The sequence below is a fragment of the Ochotona curzoniae genome, unplaced genomic scaffold, assembly GCF_017591425.1.
Source record: "Ochotona curzoniae isolate NIBS_2020 unplaced genomic scaffold, NIBS_Ocur_1.0 contig_3819, whole genome shotgun sequence".
NCBI lineage: Eukaryota > Metazoa > Chordata > Mammalia > Lagomorpha > Ochotonidae > Ochotona > Ochotona curzoniae.
Window position 1 is genome coordinate 25,947,115 of NW_024466004.1, and position 20,658 is coordinate 25,967,772.

At 38.4% G+C, this 20,658-nt stretch overlaps 1 protein-coding gene across 1 annotated transcript in view; it reads left to right on the forward strand.

Moving 5' to 3' along the window:
* COL19A1 (collagen type XIX alpha 1 chain) overlaps positions 1-20,658 on the forward strand; it is a 319,505-nt gene that overhangs the window by 80,689 nt on the left and 218,158 nt on the right. Inside the window, exons 9-10 of the mRNA XM_040983151.1 lie at positions 4,117-4,161; positions 6,723-6,767. Of these exons, the coding sequence (XP_040839085.1) occupies positions 4,117-4,161; positions 6,723-6,767 (90 nt within the window). The remainder of the gene's footprint in view (positions 1-4,116; positions 4,162-6,722; positions 6,768-20,658) is intronic.

A 20,658-nucleotide genomic window follows, 5' to 3' on the forward strand; every position in this document is an offset into this window, starting at 1 on the left:
TTTTTTTCCAGGTACATCAACCTGCATATTCTTATGTATACGCATGTCATGCCCACTTAGGATAAGATTTTTAAAGAATAGATGCTGAATTTAGCTGCCACTATAAAAACCTTTGGGTTTACCCTAATATGATTAAGATATGAATCAATATGCATCTATTTTGGTAACTTTCTTCCTTTTCCATAATAATAATATTATCTCATTTATTTTATGATTAAAGATATTTTCATTTGACCTTATCTTTAACATTATCATACAAGAGAATTTCAAAATTCATGAAAAAATAGAAATTAAAAAATGCATTTCTATGAAGTTTTTGAGCATATCTCAATTAAACCCATGTGTTAAAAGCACTAAGGATTTAATGAAGAATTTTACGATTGAAGCTTTACACCCTATGTAGTATATAATTTTTTAAGTGGACACTTGCACTTCTTGGAATGATCAAAATATTAAAGAAGATATCCTCATTCCTGAATTAAGAGGACTCAGATCAAGCAATATAGCAAAAAAAAAAAAAAATAGAATATTGGCTTTCATTGGGTTACACTGACATTTTACTTCTGATATTCCAGTTATTTCATTTAGTGTGCAACTTAAGTAGATTTTCTTTAATGAATATAACTAAGTACTGGATGTTATATTTGTTTCCAGGAATCATTTCCAACAAAAATGAGAGGTGCAGTTTTATTGTTAGATACACAGTGTACAGTAGATCTTAGACTTGCAATTGAAGGTTGACTGTACAACTCTTTAGAGAATTAACCTCCACAGCAGAGTTTATGTTCTACTTTTTTGAGCTGATTCCAGTTATTTGCAATTTTTGATTGTGCTTTGTTTGATCTCCAGATGTAGATTTGTAAACTATAGTTTACAGAGTATGAGTCCTTATTAAATGTTCTTTTAAAAACATGGACTTCCTACCTAAAAAGAAATACATTGATATTAACACCAAAGAATTAGCAAAACTTACATTTTGTGGGTAGCTGTCCTTCTGCTGAGAAATGTGAAGTGATCAAAGGAGATAAACTGAAATCCTTTGATGATCAGGTTTCCAGAAAGTCTCCAGATGCCCTATACTTTATTTAATTTTTTTCCAAAAACTTCTCAGATAAGTTACTTTGGATTCTGGAAATTGTGCTTTTGATTTTCCTTGGAAGTTAAAGACATGCTGTATTTAAAAACATTTCATAATATGGAAATGCATATTATGAAAAACTACATGGATTTCAAAATTTTGCATCAAAATAAATTTACCTTTTAATTCCGCTTTCCATGAATGCTTCAAAGTATTCTTATATTCTCATAATAATATAGCAACACTTCAATCAATAGTAGCATTGCCGTTTTCAGTGCATTAAGTAATATATTTATTCATTTTTCCCCTATATAGTTTATAACTGGAAGGGGATAGAGGCCCCTCGACATAAAAATCTGTAGTCTGAAGTATGTGCCTCAGAAATAAGTTTTGAAAGTTGTGGTTTCCATGGAAACCATTGTTTGAACTTTTTCTTTCAATAATGAACCAAAGCATTGACTAGAAACCAAAAGAGATGCATATTGTTTCTTGGGGCTGTGGGCAGAAGGAAAGAGAAACAGAAGTTCAGATAAAGCAAGCCATGTGTATCCTTCAGTGATTTTTAGGCAGGCATTTGTCTTTTAAGTACATTTGGATTTGACCACAAGCTACCTGTGGCACTCTGGGCTTTAGACCTTCATTTTAGAGTGAGCATGGAGAAGGATTTATGCCGCTGACTTAAGTTACACTGTTAATAATGTTCCCACAGAAACATCATCTACCATCAGCCGAAGATTTGCTTGGTAGTAGTATTTTTCTGTGATTTTTGTACTACTTAGCATGTCTTTTTATGAGAGAATGGATATTAATTTATCCCTTCTTACTAATTCAAATAGTGATGAATTCTTTTAAAACAGATTGTTTAAACTGTAAGCTTCTAAGCAGGGTATGTCCACGAACATCAAGAAAAGAATGAAATAGATTTCTAAATTCTGAAATTGCAAATTTAAACTTCAAAAGTGTCACAGCCTTTCAGAAGCTTCGTGCATTCATACATTATGTGAGGCTTACTCTTTTCCTGTGAGACAATCAGTGATGGTTCTAGAATAATGTTCACAAAACAAAGTCCCACCCACAGCAGACATCAGTCAACAGCGATCTTCTCATCAGAGCACAGATGAATTAATAGCCATAGGACAGCAAAATGTCTTATTTACAACAGTGACGAAGCCTGTGTCCAGTATAGGGATGCTCATAATATCACATCTTTGGACATGAGGTCCCCAGAAAACTATGATTCCAGTTATAACCCTAGTATGATACACGACCAAGAAATGACTCTGAGAGGAAGAGCAAATGATATGTTGAGCAGGCTGTGAGCAGTAAAATAAATAAATAAATAAATAAATCCTCTACTTTTTTTTTTTTTTGCAAAAAAGTTATTTTTTGGCACTTAACTCTGTATCAATGTGCTTTGCTGGACTATATTCCACGTTTTATCATGGGTGACTTGTAATATGATATAAAACATTATATTGGATCAACTGATGAGTATAATTTGATCCTTTTGGACAAGTGGGCATACTTCTGTGATGAGTAACACAATCTGTGTTTCCAGTGAATGTTCCCTTGCATTAAATGCTTAGTGTGCTTTTGCTACCATTTCATTAATGATAGTAATGGCTAAAATCTAGAACTCATGGAATTTTAAAAATTATGTGAAACTTTTTGTCTATAGATAAGTTTCACATTTTATTAGTTGCTCAGTAATTGTTATGTTTAGCAGAACAATCTTCCCCTTAGTGTTTAGTACATAAGGTGATAATAGCAGATATGCTGTAGAACATTTAAAAAGTCTAAGAAAAATCAAAATCCTTAACATATGTTCATGTGCATAGCTAAATGTATGTGGTGATGATCATTAAGAGTTTCTAAAAATGTAATTATTTTTAAAAAACACTTTAGATTTAGACAGTATACATCATTGCTATTCTAAAAATGAAGTTGCTTTTTTCTCTATATAGTTGAATTTTGCTTCAATAATTATCAAAAATGATATTTTACTACATTTGAGATTGTGCTTGAAAACTGGTATCTTCTAAGTTAATTATAGATGTTTGATAGAAATAAAGCAGGCTAGTAGAATTGTTTATTCTCTGAACCTGGAAACTCATAAGGCAAAGTAAATTACTATATGCTGCCAAATTCCTCAGGCTCCATTGAGAATGTCCACATCCTCCCAGGAATATCTCATTCTAGCTGGTGTATTGTTTACAAACCAGATTTGTCAAAGATATGATCCATGAATTCCAGAGATGGAAACTGATAAACATCACTGAAAATTTTTATAACCAAGGCATAAACAAGAAAAGTAGAAAAAAAAAGTAAAAAATGTTTCAGTGGTTTTCATGAAATTAGCCATGAATATCTTTATGATCATTCTAAAAGTGATCAGCAGATGAACAAGAAAGGAAACACGTTTATGTGTAACCATTCTATACATATACATACACACTATATGTGTGTGTGTGTATACATATATATATATGCCATACTTTAGACAAGTCACTTAAACGCCAAGAACTAAATCTTTTCCCAGAGATGATGGGAGACAGATAGAAACCAAAAAAGTGAGTTCAAATTATAGTTTCACCACATACTTATTGTATTTTTGAAATTATCACAATAATGATAAATTTGTTGTAAAAAGAGTGTCTGATCCATGAGTAATGCGTTGTTGGATTTAATATTATGCCCAGAGAGATTTTAAAAAGAGAAATGAATCAGGGGTGTAAATATATGGAAAAACACACTTTAACACAGGCCGGTGAAAACTCTGCTACAGTCTCAGGTGATGCTTCTGGTGAGGTGACCTTGAATATATTGTTACATTTCTCCTAGCCTCTATTTCCAAAATTGAAGTGATAGTTGTGGAGTGACAAGATGAAGGGAAATTGGAAATTCCCTGCAAATTATAAATATTCAGTGGCAGGCTCCCTTTGTCCACACTAGAGCTAGTTGATTAAAATTGCCAAAAAATTATTCATTGTTCATTGTTTTTTTATGGTGAATTAAATGTATTTTGTATCGCCTTTCAGGGTGAAAATGGCTTACCTGGTGTTTCAGGCTTACCTGGCCAAAAGGTAAGAAGTTGTCTTAAGCGTTTCATGGGAGTTAAGAATTTTCACATATGACGATTGATTTTGTACATGATGTTGTTAAGACTCTGAAGTTTTGTCTAATTGTACTGGATTCCCTCGGACTGTTGGCTTCCCAAAGGGGACTCCCGGAGTCTGCTGTCAGAGTTCTCTCAAACTGATCGCTCTGGGAGGGATGGGGAGCAGCATGCTTCCCCAGAGAAGTCCGTCCCAGTGCTTTCTGGGGGCTGTGGGAATAAAAGTAGCTCTGGAAATGATTTCCTTGTTTTTAGAGTCTAGCATGTGGAATGGAACAGTTTTATTACCTTTGGCTGGAATTGGTTACTTCTTGCTTCCGTCTTGTGTGTGTGTGTGTGTATCCCAAATTGAGCTCAAGAGTGATTATAAGTTACACAATATTAAAATGCACCACAGAGAGCTCCGCTCTTCAGGTGTTTTTCCTTCCAGAATAATAAACATAGTAAAGCACTTGGGAAGCATTTTCTCCCTGAGTCTAGCATCTTTCTCTTGCCTAGGGCGGACTTCCTTTGCGCTGCTTTACTATTCAAAGGTGGTTTTCTGCTTCTGGGGAAGAGTATGATTCTCTGTGACCAGCTTCACTGGAAATGCAGAGATGACACAGCCAGTGTCCTGGAGGGACGTGAAGCCACTTCAGGAGGGGCCACCCAGATTAGCCCAAAGAGGAGCGCATTACCGATGCAGTGGGTGCTGTTCACCAAAGCCAGCCACGTACATTCTATGCTCAGGAGAACTTTTACACGCTTTAAGCAACAAGAAGTCGCTATGCATCTAATGGTTTTGCTTTGTAGATGAAACTACCATTTAAAAGATACAGGTTTATTTATACTTACAGCATTTGAAAAACTTTCTTTACTTGGCACCAAAATGTTAGTAAGCTCAAACTGGCAGCCATGAAATGGCAAGTTTCTGTGTTTCTTCACAGCAGTTCTAGACAAAACCCAGGAATCCAGCATGTGCTGCATCTGTGAGATGAGCTGCAAGCCAAGGGGGGTTCAGATTTATCTGCTGGGAAACAATTTTGGACTTTTTAGCGGCTGTTTGTGGTCGCACCATCCTGTTGATATTGTGGCTGGTAACACTAGAGACGTTTAGCAGCTTCAATGCCAGCTGGAATTAACAGATGAAATTGAAACATGTAGTTTAGGAAAAGTGGTAGAAATAAGGTATACCTACAACCTAGCCTATTTTCTTTCCTATTAACAGTTTTTAGAGTAGATAAGCAAAACTAATTTGTTATCACTCTAGCTCTGTATATACATTCACACATACAGGTGTATATGGATATGTGTGCATATATATAATACATTCACCAACAATATATCACTAGATTTTATATTAAAATATATTCACTTTGATTAAAATACTGGCACTAGTTTTCATATGATTAATATGAATTTTAGTTCTACCAAGTGTTATCTTGTTAAGGCTTTGCAAAAAACTGGAGGTGAGAACCCCTTCATTGGCAGTCTCTGTGCTCCCAGCAAATGTTTGCTGAATGCTTTCTATGCTCGAGACCCCATGGGAGGCTGAGAGTATACAACCAGTCCCAGCACCATGTTGCTGGCCATGTTATCCCAAGGGTATCAGATGTAGGACGTGTTCCATGACTGCTTGTAGAATTGTGAATGGCACATCAGTGGTATAAAAGTCAATGCAGGATTAGTGACACATTTTTCATATCTGAGCGATTTCAATTGAGGAAAAGGAGTCTTCAGGGCTGCTATTGTAGAGTAGCAGGTAAGGCCTGCCACCTGCCATGTTGTCATCCTACATGCAAGCTGGTTCAAGTCCCCAGTACTCCACTTTTGATCAGGCTTTTGGCTAATGTCATGAAAAACCACTAGAAGATGGCCCAAGTGCTTGGGTCCTGCACCCACATGAAAGAGCTGGAAGAAACCTCTGGCTTACATCTGGCCAGCCCAGTTGTTACAGCAATTTGGGAAGTAAACTGGTACATGGAAGATTCTCCAATTCTGACTTTTCAAAAAAGTAAATACATCTTTTTTTTTTTTTTAAGAAAAGGAGTCTTACACTTTTGAGAATAAAGATAATGTTTGAGAATAGGCAACCCTATAGCTGTCATTCCCAGAAAAGGATAGGGAGCTGGTATTGGAGCAAAAGCCAGAACTGTGGCCTTCAAAGCCTATTTGTTCATGGGAATAGAACAGAATTCCTTAAACGTCAGCTTTCTAAGCAGACTGTTTCAACTGGATCTAGTAAAATCAATGGCAATAATACTAGGCATTATGTTAATATATTCAATTCTCATAATTAATAATGAAGATACTATAATCACTCTTTTTATGGAAAATTGAGGCTTATATAGACTAAATTACCTTGAAAGTGCAAAGCTGTTCCTTTTAATAATTAAAATTATCTAAGTCTATGTAAGTTGCCATCAATTTAGAACTTAGAAACATCATTATTGATGTTTATATTGTTAGAAACATTGCTATTATTATTAGAAAATTTTATTTGTAAATGTACTGTGGATGTTACTGTAAGCATCATATTCTCTTCCACAGGGAGAGCAAGGTTCCGAGGGCAGCAAAGGAGAAATTGGCAAAAAGGTAATATTTCTATTTACATAATGTGTCTATAAAATGTATTTGACAATACTTGGAAATGCAATGTGTGCACTGTGTGTAAGCAATTCAATACTTCTATAGAAATAACAAACATTCTACTCAGACTATATATTGATGGCAATTAGGAATCTTTTTAAATCTGTTTGGATTAGACATTTTAATTAAATTTCTTCTGAGGATATAAATTTAAGCATTTGTTCAGTATTTATGATTTTAAGACATCATTGATTTACTAACTGTCCAAGTCTTTAGATAATACCTTGGCTTTTATTTATGGCTATTTCTTTTTTTTACCAATTAATTACTAGTTTACCAACGAAAATTAGAAGTTTACCAATGACACTTTCCCTGAGGTATAAATAAAAATAATGAACTCTGTCAGGATCTCACAGAAACGACATAGCATTCTAAAATCGGAATGATTTCTAAGAGTTTAATGGAGGGCTGGTTTACAAGGAGTGGTCGAGGCAAAAGAAAACCACAAGGATTGTGGAGAATCTCAGCCCAGGTTTCAGCATTCTTCATAAACCCCCTCTGAGGGCCAGAGAAAAATGTGTGGAGGAGGCTGCAGAAAGCCCCTGAGTAAAGCAATCCCGTCAGTGTAGGCTCAGAGAGGGGGCTAGGGCAGTGAATCCCTCCTCTTTACCGTCCTCCGGCCCTCAGCTATCCCGCTGGTGACTCCCACTGCCCAAACCAAACTGAGAGCCTGTAAGGAGGACTAGCTCGCAGAAAAAAAAAAAAAACATTCTGCTGGAGTCAGGGAATGGTGAGAAAGTTCTGGATCGGGAGGGGTCCACACCACTAACGTAACTGCTGGGCCACCTTAGATGGTCTTCTCGGGGAAACGAAATTCTTTCTGGGTGATTTTTGCATTTTAAGAGAGCATATTACTTTAACAAAGAACTGCCCAAGTCATTGAACAGATTCTCATTGACAAAAACTTAATCATTATTTCATAGATTTCCACTGAAAGTCTGGAGGATTAAAGGAAAATCTGAATATTCCTGCAGACTGATTGAATGCTTTTACATTTTAAAAATCAATTTCGTTTTTAAAAATACTATTCCTTTGTCTTCCAACTCTTGTATACATTAAATGTCATATAATTGGACAACCAGCTAGACTAGAAAGAGGGATGAATCACCTCAAATTAGACAATATTGCCTTATTTAGCTTTCTTGGCAACAGTCAGTTGTTACTTCCTTAATAAGTATCTATGCAGATAATGAGCATCTATTATAATTGTAAGACAAATTATATGTATTGTGAGCCACATGGTAATTATGTGAGGGAGAAAAAAGAATGGTCAGATAATAACCATAAACTTGGAGTAAATCCTGTCAAATTATAACCTTTTATAATAGGTCTTTGTTATAGCAATTCTTTGAATATGATTGCATTCAAAAACAGACACTGTGCAGACAAGTCTTTAAAATAAATACCTTCTTTGCATATATTCCTGATTAAGACTAAGATTTTATCTAAGTAATCAAGAACAAACAAGGACAACATAAGTATATGTGTGTGTGCTTATAGTTTGGTATTGCTCAGTAATAAATTTATGCTCACAAACTTTGAGGTACAGAAATAAAAAGTTATGTTTGGCTCCAATGATTTCCCATGCTGTTGTTCATATTCACCAACTGTGGCTGTCAGTCTGTTTAACCATAAGGGGAAAATATTTACAGAGCGTGATTGTAGCATCAAACAGGAAGGACGATATATTGAATGACAGGGCAGATTTAAGGTTTGTGTAATAACCTTGTGTACATCCTCCACTAAATGCGTCAGATTTTCTAGTTTAACATCTTTTGTTTTCTCATCTATAACCATTGTTTTTTTTTAATAAGATAAATAATTTAGGTCATATGCCTACTTTTGTTTCTAGATTAATCAAGGAAATCCTGTAAGGCACTCCTTCAGAGTGGCATAGCATGGGGTTCTTGGATTGCTTATAGCATATATGTTTTCTGAAATCAATCTAACTTCAGTTTCAATTTCTTGAAGTAAATTGAGTGTATAATTATAAAGACTACTCTTTTTTATGACCATCTTATTATGACTTTTTCTGTGTTTAGATTTTGACTGGATTGAGTAACAGAATTGACAAGCAGCAAAATAAGATAATTCAAGAATTTGTTATTTGTCAGAAAAGAATAATCTCTGTAAGACATGTAGTATGTGATTATTTTAGGTTACATTTGCATAATCCAGTTAGCGATACCTGCTATACCTCATTGTGGCTGGAAAAGTAGCCTTCAGGTCAGCTTACCTCAGTAAGACCAGTGATTCGTTGCAAGTTTTACCTGCTATCTATACTCCAGAAAAGAACCTGTGAAACTCAATCAAGCTATTGAGGACTTCAGTTGAAAATGTGCACCTGATTCTAGAAATACTTGCAGCAGGAGGGTGGGACCTGGTAGCTTCCTGAACAACCCTAGTTCAGCCACGTCTATTCTGATTTATTTTAACGGGTGGTTAACTTTTTCAAAGATTGCTCATCTGATCACTGTCCCTGAAAATGATTGTTTTCAGGTTTTCCATTTTTCTTTTTTAATCTTTCAGACATGAAAGTATAGTCCCATAGCACTTTATCCCTGGTGCACTGAAAAGTTAGGTTTGTATCACCATCCAAATATCCTTGCACTTTTCGATAGCATAGCTCATGAACAAAGAAAAATGGGAAGACCCTGCCCATTTTTGAGATTTGTATTCTAGTTCATTTGTTTCTAACAAAAAGAGATAGTTTTCTCATTCCAAATTCACAATCAGAGGTGGGTTTTTGGCCTGTTGTTTGAGGTGACTGTTTATAACAGCAGCATCCCATCCTGCGTTCAGGTCCTGGCTCTGTAGATTTTGATTTCTGCATCCCACTGTTGTGTGTGCCAAGAAACAGCAGGTGATGATGGCTCAAACACTTGGGTCTCTGCCACCCACAAGGGAGACCCAAACTGAGTTTTTAGCTTCTTGTTATAGTTTTGCCCAGCTCTGGATAATGAGTGAACTAGCGAGTGGGATCTATTTCATTGTCTCTCTCTGATAAAATAAACAAGACTTTTTTAAAAAAAAATCAAGTTCTACATTACAATTAGAAGTTGAGTATATTTATCAACTTTAATGCTATTTTCTTCAATCACCTATTTTTTGATATATAGTTGTTAATGTTTAGACAGAAGAGTTTGAAAATTGTGTCAAAGATATTTTCAAATTTGAAAGAGTAGAGACAATGAAGTGGAATTACTCATTAGAATGGAAATAATACAGGATAGCCAGTAAGAAAGCCAAGAAATGTTTTTAGACTTTTACATGGTATCCTTATTAATTTAAGCTAAAAGAAGACTGCAATTAGAATATATAGAAAAAGAAATTCAGAATTGTAATTTTTAAAGGATTTCCTTAATAGAAGCTTTTTGGCAATTATGCGTCCTAGTCAAAACTAATACGAGAATGTTTACTGTTATTATAAATATAGCACTTTCACATCATCACTCTGAGGCAACTGTCAACATGTCAGCTTACTTCCTGTGGATTCTCTCTTGGCTCACCTTGTAGAATTCTTCTAAATACCAGCCTATTATGCAATTGTTTCATTTTCCGTGGTAATGTATAAACTTCTGCAACTTCTAGTACGGAGCCACTGATTTCACTTGACAGCTGACTTGAAAGATGAGAACAGATGGAGTAGAAAATAACTGTGATTTAAAAACATCACAGCAACTTATCTGTGGCCAGTGACAATTGCTGTGGCAGTAACCATGCCAATTTCAATTATCAATGGTAGCAGACCATTGAGAAAGAGCAAGGGCAATCCTACAGGCAAGCAGAAGCTTATTGTTAAACGCTATGCATTGTGTGTCATTTTCTCGGTTCTTTAGAGTGTTAGTGAACAACTCAAATTAATGTGAAATATGTGTAACCATCTCATGTTGCATCACTTAATGGTAGTTATTTAAAAGTGACACGTCCAAGAAAAAAATAGTTGCACTAGGTCAATGATTATCAAGGGCCATATTATTTCCTGAATATTGGATAGTTCTTAAGATATTCTTATTAATGATTGCATAGTGTTTCACTATAGGAATATAATTTTTATTTAACCCTTTCCTTGTTAAAGAATTAAGTTTCTCTCATGTTTGTCGTCGGTTATGTTAGCTAAGTCATCTTGGTAGAACAACAGCAGTTGAAGTCAGGCTGGATTTGTGGAAGAGTAAAGTATAGATAACAAAGTAAAGAGACCTTACAATAAAACCTTCTCAGAAACTGACAGAGACAACAATAAGGCAGTAACTGGAGTGGCTGTGGATTATCAAGAAAACCTTAACACATCAATTTGCAAAGAAATTAATGGTCTTTGATTAGAAATTTTCTTTTCTTAATTTTTTTTAATTTGAAAGGCAGAAAGAGATTTATTGATTTTTTTTTTATCCATTCCCCAAAAGCCCACAACAGTTAGTACCTGGCCAGGACAAGGCCAAGAGCCAGGAAATTCATCATGATCTCCTCTGTGTTTTTCAGGGGCCCTAGTACCTAGGTTGTAATCTACTCCCTTTCCAGATAGGTGCGTTAGCCGGAAGTTAAATCAGAAGCACAACCAGCAAACCTTCAACTTAAACTCTAAGATGGCATTGCAGTGGTGGCTGAGGCAGCTGTTCCCAATTGCCAACCCCTAGAAACATTCTTTAAAAAGATACACCCCAAATTACAATACACACTACGATCAGTTATGTAGAGAATTGAAAATAACTCATACTTCCTGGGGGATGTCATATTTAAGTCAGTATTATACCTATGAAATTCCCATTAAACCAAGAATAAGGGTGTGAGGCAATTAGTCTAGCAGGTTAAACACCCGTTAGGATTCTCACATCCCACTTCAGAGTTCCTGAATTCTAGTCCTAATTCTGTTCCCAGTTGTAGTTTGCTTTTTTTTTTTTTCTTTTACTCAGATTATTCAGTTTTTCACACCTGGTTTCAGAGTTGTTTGGAAGGCTTCTAAGTTTTGATTCTGCTTTCCTCAGGATCTGCCTATGCCAGAGCCTCAGCACACCCTGCTCGTGCTGGAGCTTCTGGCCTCAGCTTCTCCTCCAGCTCACCACCTATGGCTTTGTTTTTCTCTCGTCTCAGTTTCATCTTATCCAGGCATGAGTTCCTCTTTAGGTTACTGCCTTTCACTTTTCACTTCAGGCAACTAAGAGAGGACAATTTTTAATATAAGTATATGAACTTATGAGGAGATGAATTGAGAGTATTAAAAAAATTTCAAAGCCAAGGAAAAGATCTATTATGTAATTCTACCCCATACCAACTTTGAAATTCCTGCATGAGACTTTAGTTCTAAGTTAAAAGAATGTAAAAGAAATTCTTAAATCTGGTGACTCAGTTGTTACTGCATAAAAAAGATACCATTGACCAACCTCTCCCAGCCTCCCTCCCCTCAATGTGACAGATAACAGGAATAAGTTCTGGTGTTCTATTACACAGTTGGATGAATGTAGTTAACAATAATTCATTGTGTATTCCAACCAGCTGGGAGAGAGGATTTTGAACATATTCACCATAAAGAAATGATAAAAACTTAATTATCCTGCATTATTACACAATGTATTTATGAAGTGAAGCATCACATTGGACCCCATAAATATGCATGCCCAATTATGTGCTAACTTATAAATACAAAAACTTGCTGAACTTTGAAATATTCAAACTGGGATGAATTCTAATCAAATCCAGCAATTGTTTCTGCTTAATATGTTCATCAAATACTCACTTTTTTTTTTTAGAAAATCTCATTTTAAAAATTACATAACCAAATCTCTTTGTTTGAACTATATTCTGGGTGGTAGGAAAGTAATTAACTCAGTATCACCCAATATTAAGTGACAGGTGCATTATTTTTAGTTGGAAGCCAATTACATGTGGCTTTTTTTCACAATCAATGTAAAAGCCATTCACTGTGCAAGAATTGCTAAACAAGTGTGTCTCTACAGACTCAAATAGCAGATTCCACTGCACAGAGAGCTGGGGTGTTAGTTCAGCTGCTGTTGCAAGTGGGTGTAGTGCAAAGACTGGTTATTTCATAATTTATCATCCAGGCTTATGATTGTCTAGTGCTTCTTAGTCCAATATATTAAAGAAATTATCCTTGGTTTTTATTTTTCCTTGCTAATCCTTACAATCCCTTGTAAGCCACATAAGTAGCTCCCCCTCACTGGGAAGTTCTTACAGCAATAGAAGTTGTGTGTGAGATAAAAAGCAGAAGGCAATTAACATTTGTTTTGTCTTTGTGTGCATTTATCTTTAATGTTTCTAACTAGCTACTGATAAACATATCAGGTGATCAAAAACAAGGACAAAATATTAAAGAATCAATGTCTTTGTGCAAGCATTTTGTGGAATGTTATTTTAAGTACCTGCACTTGTCCGGCCATGGGAGAAGTGTGACAATGCAGATGGCTTCCTCTGGCTGGCTTCCAGGGGCTCACTGATAGTGATCCTACCTCCCACTGGAAGTTTATTCATGTGTAGAGGTTAATCATGGATTCACTGTCTTCGTGAAAACCATAGTAACCAAAAGATGCCAGTCAAACTGAGGGGTTTCTTATGTGAGTGTGTTTTGGGGGAAGAGGCAGCAACTTAAGAGGCCATCCGTATTGATTCTCATCCTTTATTCAGATTTTATAAGAGGTCCACCAGGATTTGCTCATAAATGTTAATCTACATAATTCAAACTTGTTCATTTTATGAGAAAATCCATTCTCTGTTGTTGTGACCAATCTATTCCAGTTTTAAACCCTTATACATTCTGATTATTCTTTCTTTTACTTGATTGGAAATATTTTGAAGAGTTTAGGACAACTGGGATGTTTTCCTGAACATTTTTAGTTCGTATTTCAGATTTCAGTTAATGTCCTACTGTTCATGGATCACAGTTTATAGATTCCTCAAATTCCTTATGGCCTTCATCTCAGGTTTCTTTGATATATATTTTTAGTGTAATATTTAGAAGTAGATGACATTATGTTTTGAGCAGTGCATAATCTAGGCAGTAAAATAGAATGAAGGAACTTTGAATTAGTAGAACTAAGACTTTAACTCCAATCAAGGTTTTTTAAAAGTCATCTTTTGTAAAAGAAGAGCTGAATTTACTTCTTTAATTACTAATGTCCAGAGTCAGAATGAATCTCAAATAAACATGAACTATACTATTGTTAGTTATTTTGTATCCTGATACAAATTTATTTTAATCAAACAGAACACATTTAAGTGTTTGGATTTATATGTATTAACATTTATTTAGAATGTTTACCATGGTGTTCTCATTTGTCATTTTAAACTCTTGATTCTCTTATGTAGTTCAAAAGTCACCCATTTCTAGTTTGTGACACAAACTTTGAAAATATGAGTGCTGAGCCCTTGACAATCTAAGATAAATACTGAATGAGACAAGACAGGGTACAGTGCAGTGGTCCTTCCTAAGGGTACTCTTCCTAGATGAGTCAAACAAAAAGATATAATCAATTTTTTTAAATTTTTGACAATCTTTAAATAGTTAATTAGGACACAAAGGTTCAAGGGCTACAGGAAAGTGGGTAAGGCTATTATTTCCACATTTTTTCTGTATCTGGGGTAGAGGGGGAGGTGAAGGGAGAAGTTCCACACAGCCTCCCACCTACCCGAGGTCCCCAATATGGGGCATGCTCTGAGAGTCTTGCTCAAGTGGTTTTGGTAGTTAGCAGTTATTTATTGCTACCAATCTCGCCATTTCAAACACGATGACTCCACTGATTGGCATAGTCCACCTTAGAGTCTCTGTTTGCCCAGTTTTTCCCTGCCAATATATGGCTGGGGTAGTTGATTGATTTGCTGTCCTCTGTTGTGGTACCAGGTATACTCTGCAGGGTCTGATAGACTGCCATATCCTCCATGCGCACCTGGTTAGGCTGTCTACTGCTCTGTTTGAGCCTCTGAGAAGGCTCGAGTGACACTTGCACTCCAGGGCAGACCATGGAACCTGAACTTCTGTTCAAGGTTAGGGTTCTGAGTCTGGCAGTTTGGTTTGGGAGATCCCCAAAGAAACTTTGTCTGAGGTGATCCCAGACCAGATTCTTGTGTGTACTTGCAAGTACAGGGTCCGGCACAGTCCATTGCTTCAGTTAGCTGGTAGTTGCAATTGCTGGGTCAGTTCTGTTTCCAGCCCTGTCTTCCATGGAAACAATGGATTCTGCCCAGCACACGCTCGGCCCTCGCATAAACCAGCAAGAGCTGCAGCCTAGTTGGAGCGACCCACAATAAACCCCACAAGGCCTGCTGCCTGACCTAGTTCCTATGCTTGCCAGTATGTACAGCAAATTAGTCCAGTCTGTCCCACATCTCATTCTCATACATGTCAATGGGCATTGAAACCTAGGCAACCCAACCTGCCCTATTATCCAGCCCACACGCATGCTGGCGGGTGCCTTTCTGTCTAGCCACCCTTGCCCCAGTCCTGGTTTTCATGCTGTCCAGTGGAAGTGGTAACCCAAGAGAGAGGTGCCCACTATTTCCCTATTGGGCCACTCTCACTCCTGGATGATGCACTTTCCAGATGGTTCTGTAGTTTAACTTGACAGATTAGCCACAGGTGCCAGCATCTGCTATCTGATGCAGCGGCAAAGTCCAACCAACCCTCACCCATTCTGCTTTATGTTTGCACCAGTAGGGACAGTCAACCAAGCCTGGCTTTTCCTGATCTGGCTCGCATGAGGCCCACAGGTGTTGTAGCCCTGCCTGGTCTGTCCCCATCCCAACTCAGGCTCTCCAGTGAGTGAGTGTTCCAGCAGGGAGGCCCTCCATGTTTCCCCTACCAGCTTTAGCTCCTCCCTTCCTGGTTCCTACTAGTGCTGTGGCCCAGTCTGGCATGGCCCGCCTCACCTTCACATTTGCTAGTGGGTGCTGTAGCTCTTCCTGCCTGGCCCACCCCCTCTTCCAGCTGGTGAGGGTAACAGGCTAGCACAGCCCAGCATGTACCCTATACCAGCTGTAATGTGTACTGGTACATGTTGCTATCATACCTGGCTCAACCCACACGGTTATGGTGCTAGGATTCGTCAGCAGCTGATGTGAACTGGTTCAGTCTGGTCCGCCTCTGACCTGTGCCAAAGGTATGCCAATGGGTACCTTTTCCTGGCCTGGGCTGCTCCTTATCATGCTTCCTGCCCTTACCTGCAGGGACTATGTCCTGCCAGAGAAGTTGCCGAGGCTCCTCCATCAGAAACTCTCCCAATGCCAGATTTTGTGCATATCAGTGAGTCCATGAGCCAGCCTTACTTAGTCCACCTCCTGTCCTAGCAGGAACAGTGGCCTTTCCTGACTGGCCTTCAACCCCATCTGGTTCTTACTGTTGGATGTTTCAGCCCAGCCAAGGCTCATCCATACCCAAACACAGCTCACACATGGCTCACAGGGTGCAGAGACCTAGCCTAGTCCATCCTACATCTACCCTGGTCCTCCAGAGTACCAGATAGTGCTGGAGTGTAGCCTGGCTTGGTGTGTCCAGTCTCCGTCCACACTTGTGCCAAGGGAGGCTGAAGCCATATCCAGACCAGAACGCAGCCCCCACTCCAGCCCCTGCACTCACCAGTGGAAGCCCCAACCCAGCTAGGGTGTCCTCTTAGCTCCCCAACCAGGCCTGTTCCCAGCCATTGATTGCGCATGTCAGTGGTTGCTCTGACCCAGCTTGGCATAGCCCCTCACCTATGTTGGTCTTTGCCTTAGATGCTATGGCCTAGTGTCCCTGGCTCATGCAGATCAGTAGGTGTAAGAGCCTAACTCAGCATGACCTGTGCTTTATCCTGATTTCTATTTTTACTTGTGAGTTAAGGTTTGCTAGGCCCTGCCTGGTCTACCGTGGTCCATTACCAACCCATACATTAGTCAGCCATTGGAGTTACTTTGCTCAGCTTGTGTGACCCCCCCAGACCTGGACCATGTGTTCACCAATGGGAGCCATGACCCACCAGGGAAGTTTCCCAAGTTCCTCCACTTGACCCACTCCCAGATCCAGTTCTCATACGTGCCAGTTGGTGTTAGGCCAGTGTCCAGGATAGTCTGGGCTTCCATTTGGCCTTGTATGAGCTGGTGAACATTGTAGCCCGGCCTACCCCACACCCTATTTAAGATGTACATTTGGGTGCTGCTGCCTTGAGCAGCCCAGACTGTTGTTGGTTTCCTTGCCTGAGATTGATGGCAGGCTTCTTGGTCACACCTAGCTTAGTTTGTTACCACCCCAACTCCTGAGCTAACCAGTGGGACTAGTTTTCCACAGGGTTTGGCTCATACATCCCCCACTGCCAGAGACCAGCTCCAGCTGACTGAGAGCTTGCAAAGGATGCGTGGATCGGCGAGATGATAGGAAGAGATAAGACACGGACCACTATGACTTGATGCTCATAATGGACAACTCAGAAAAGTTGCCTTCTTTATTTATACATAAATCATCACAAGTTTTTTCACAACATCCAATTGTTTCATTTTTCATTACATCATGGTTATGAAAATGCAAGAAGCAATCCTAAAAAAATATTTTTCTATTTCAAAGAAAACATTCTTAACAAACCATTACTCATTGAAACCTGCAATCACCTGGCTGAAACCAGGAACTCCACGGTTGGCAGCGCATGCAGTTACATAGTGACAAGTAGTTTACTTATACTCAAAATCAACTTTTACTAAACACAAACTAATATTGATTAAAATATTAAGAATACAGAATTAAAAGATCATAAGTAAAAGGATTTTATAAAAGCATATAACATAGATTCTTTGTTAAATTTTATAATCAAACCATGCATTAATTACGGTCACCATCACCTAGTGCTGATTCAATTGTTTTTTGTTCTTTTGTTAAAGGGCAGTGAAAGGGATCAAGGCAATTCAGCTAATCTACAGAGGGCCTTTACAAGAAACTTTCTTTCATCTATATTAACTGTTTTCTTTCCCTAAATATGAATGCCAATATAATATAGAAATTTTTAGCCAATTTGAGGGGGTTCACATTTATTTCCTTATAAAAGATGCCCCATATACTTTTGCTTTCTGTGGTAAGAAACTAAAATGCGTCATATCATGTGTTGTAACAGTTCGAGGTGCATGGTAAACAAACTCTTTGTACCTCCATGATTGCCATCTGTTGCAAGATATTATCAAGCCATTTCTTAAGGAAAACATTACTTACACTAGGGCAAACTTTAGAACAAAAGTGGGTACATAGCAGAATGTTTGGAAACATAGTGGGCTCAATTGTATTATTGTATACTTTTAACTGTGTGTCATAGCCTTATGTTACTACAGGTGTTTTTATCATAACATGATAGATCAATTTGAGGTGTCATATCAGTTACAGGAATCACTTCACATTAGCAGAAAAACAACAACAACACCCTCAGAAGAATTCTATGAAATATCAGAGAGGTGATTGAGTTCCATACAATGGGTGAGGCAGCAATGAGGTGACCAGAGACATTCTGCCGGGCCTTGCCTCGCAGCCAGAAACTCCTCGCAGCCTTGCTAACTGAGGAGCGGTGTTCATCACACACCCATGCCATCCGACCAAACTGCACGGCTCCCCACACCCCACAGAATCTACTCCTGGAAATGGTTGTCTCTTGTGCTGGTTAATGTCATGACCCTGCCTAATGTGATCCATCTCCTGATCCATCATTCTGTCAGGTACTAGGATCTAGTACCTGTTAGATAAACCCCTAGCCTTAGCTTTTGCATGGACTGGTGTATGGTGGTCAGCATTGTTCAGTGTTAACAAGTTCTACACAGAACTCAAAGGAGACTGGTGTATCCGTCTGACCCATAAAGATAATCTGATCCCTCTCCTCCAAACTACCGGATTTCAGTATCCTCGCTTACCTTCACAGGAAAAATTACTCTGTCATTGGGAGTCTTCAGGATTAATTTGCAACCCAGAAGCACAATAGGCTCAACATGGAGGTACCTAGGCAGCGATTCATAACCCCCAAACCCCAGAGCTTGGCTTTGGGCAGCTAGCAGGTGGTGCCTGGCACCAAATGGTGCAATGGCCACCCCAGGACAGCTTACCTCATGTTCATGGTGGATGGAATCAGAGCTCTGAGCATGGAGTAGGACCCAGCCTGGGATCTGCCAGCAGACAATATGCTGCTGGAAGTTCTACCCACCTCCCCCAGACCCTAAGGTCATTCCCTTCTGATCCCATCCACTGCACGATGTTGGTGGGTGGGATGTGGGCCCACCTTGTTCTCCAGATTTCCCCTCTCAGTGTACTCACCAGGAACGGAGCAGCCTCTGGAGCTGGGACAGGGCCAGAGACAGCTCACTGCATGTTCGCAGTTAATCAATATTTTTAATTAACCACTAATTTACCCAATATTATTTTCTAAATATTTTCTTTAATTTGAAAAGCCAGTTTGTAACACATGATTTTTTACTTTTAGACCCAGAATTTTCTCTTGATGTTTATTCTTATATCTTACAACCACATTATTTAGTAATTAAATCTAAAATTCTGAAAGGGACCAATATCAAGCTTATGTGCATTCTTTTAAATGAAGAAGTATTATTATTTCCAGGTCTTTGATCCTTCACATTTCTCACATTCATTTCTGTGACTGATTACCTTGTGGTCTAGGCTATCTGTCCTTAATTTATCTGTCCTTTCTGAGTATCAACCTTGATCTCATGCATGGGTAGCTGCAACCAGTTAATTAAAGGTTGTCAATGCAGTTTGAAAGTATTTTCGTGCCAACTGCAGCCCCACACATGCTGGGTTTTAGAACAGATTTGTTGCTCAGTTATCCATTGATCATCCAGTATCTGCTCTATATCAGAGCGGTGTTCAGCTCTAGGATAACAGGGATGAAAGAACAAAACAGCCTTTCAAAAGGTGTGTTGAAGTGCTTAATAGTGGTTTGTACAGGGTACCATGGGAAGGAAAAAGGGAGTGCCTAACTCTGCCTGAGAGAGAAAGGTGAGTTGGGCAGGAGAGTAGGGGGTTGTTCATTAGTGAATCCTCAGAACAAGGAAGAAATCATTGAAACATTTCATTCAAAAGGACAGGTTGGCAAAGCATATGAGATGTACAGGAACCCAGATGGAGAGTATTGTATAATGAAATAAAAACTAGTTACCACCAGTGAGCAAAAGAAAAGAACTTTGAAAACCACTGACTGAAGTAGAGTTTCGGGCAGAATGACCAAAGGGGAGAATTGTCAGGAAATAACATCAAGAGGGTCCTTCAGAGTTTTCAGTTGACCACATGCTTAGCATGCACACTCTCCTGAAAGTGGTACACCTGACTCCCCATACAACGAGTGCAGTGGAGAACCTTGATGTTACTAGGAGAATGTCACTGAAGAGCCATCTAAAACCTGCACATGAAAGAGTAGAGGCTGATGTTTCTTTGAAGTACTCAGGATAGCTTAATCTAGAGTCTAGTTAAGCTTTTCACTTGACATTTCCCAGGAATCCTGTGTTTTCTTTATTCTTGCAACTTACAGAAGCTGAATATTTCAACAAAAGGAAAAAAAATGTGGCTTCTATTTTAGGTTCATTCTGTTTGTTAAGGTTCTAAGTCAATTTAAAACTAATGCTTTTACTTTCTTCCTTTTTAAAAAGCCTGTTTTTACTTTTTCATTCAAGAGGAAGAATAAGACACAGAGAATGTTAATGAGAGCAAGAGACAAAGTTGTTCTCCACTCATTGGTTTATTCTCCAAGTGTCTACACAGTCAAAGCTAGGCTGCACCAAGGCAGGAGCCAGGAGCGATTTCCAGGAATCCCATGTGGTTTGCAGGGATCCAGGATCTTGAATCATCATCTGCTTCCCAGGAGTGCATTTAAGAAAGCTG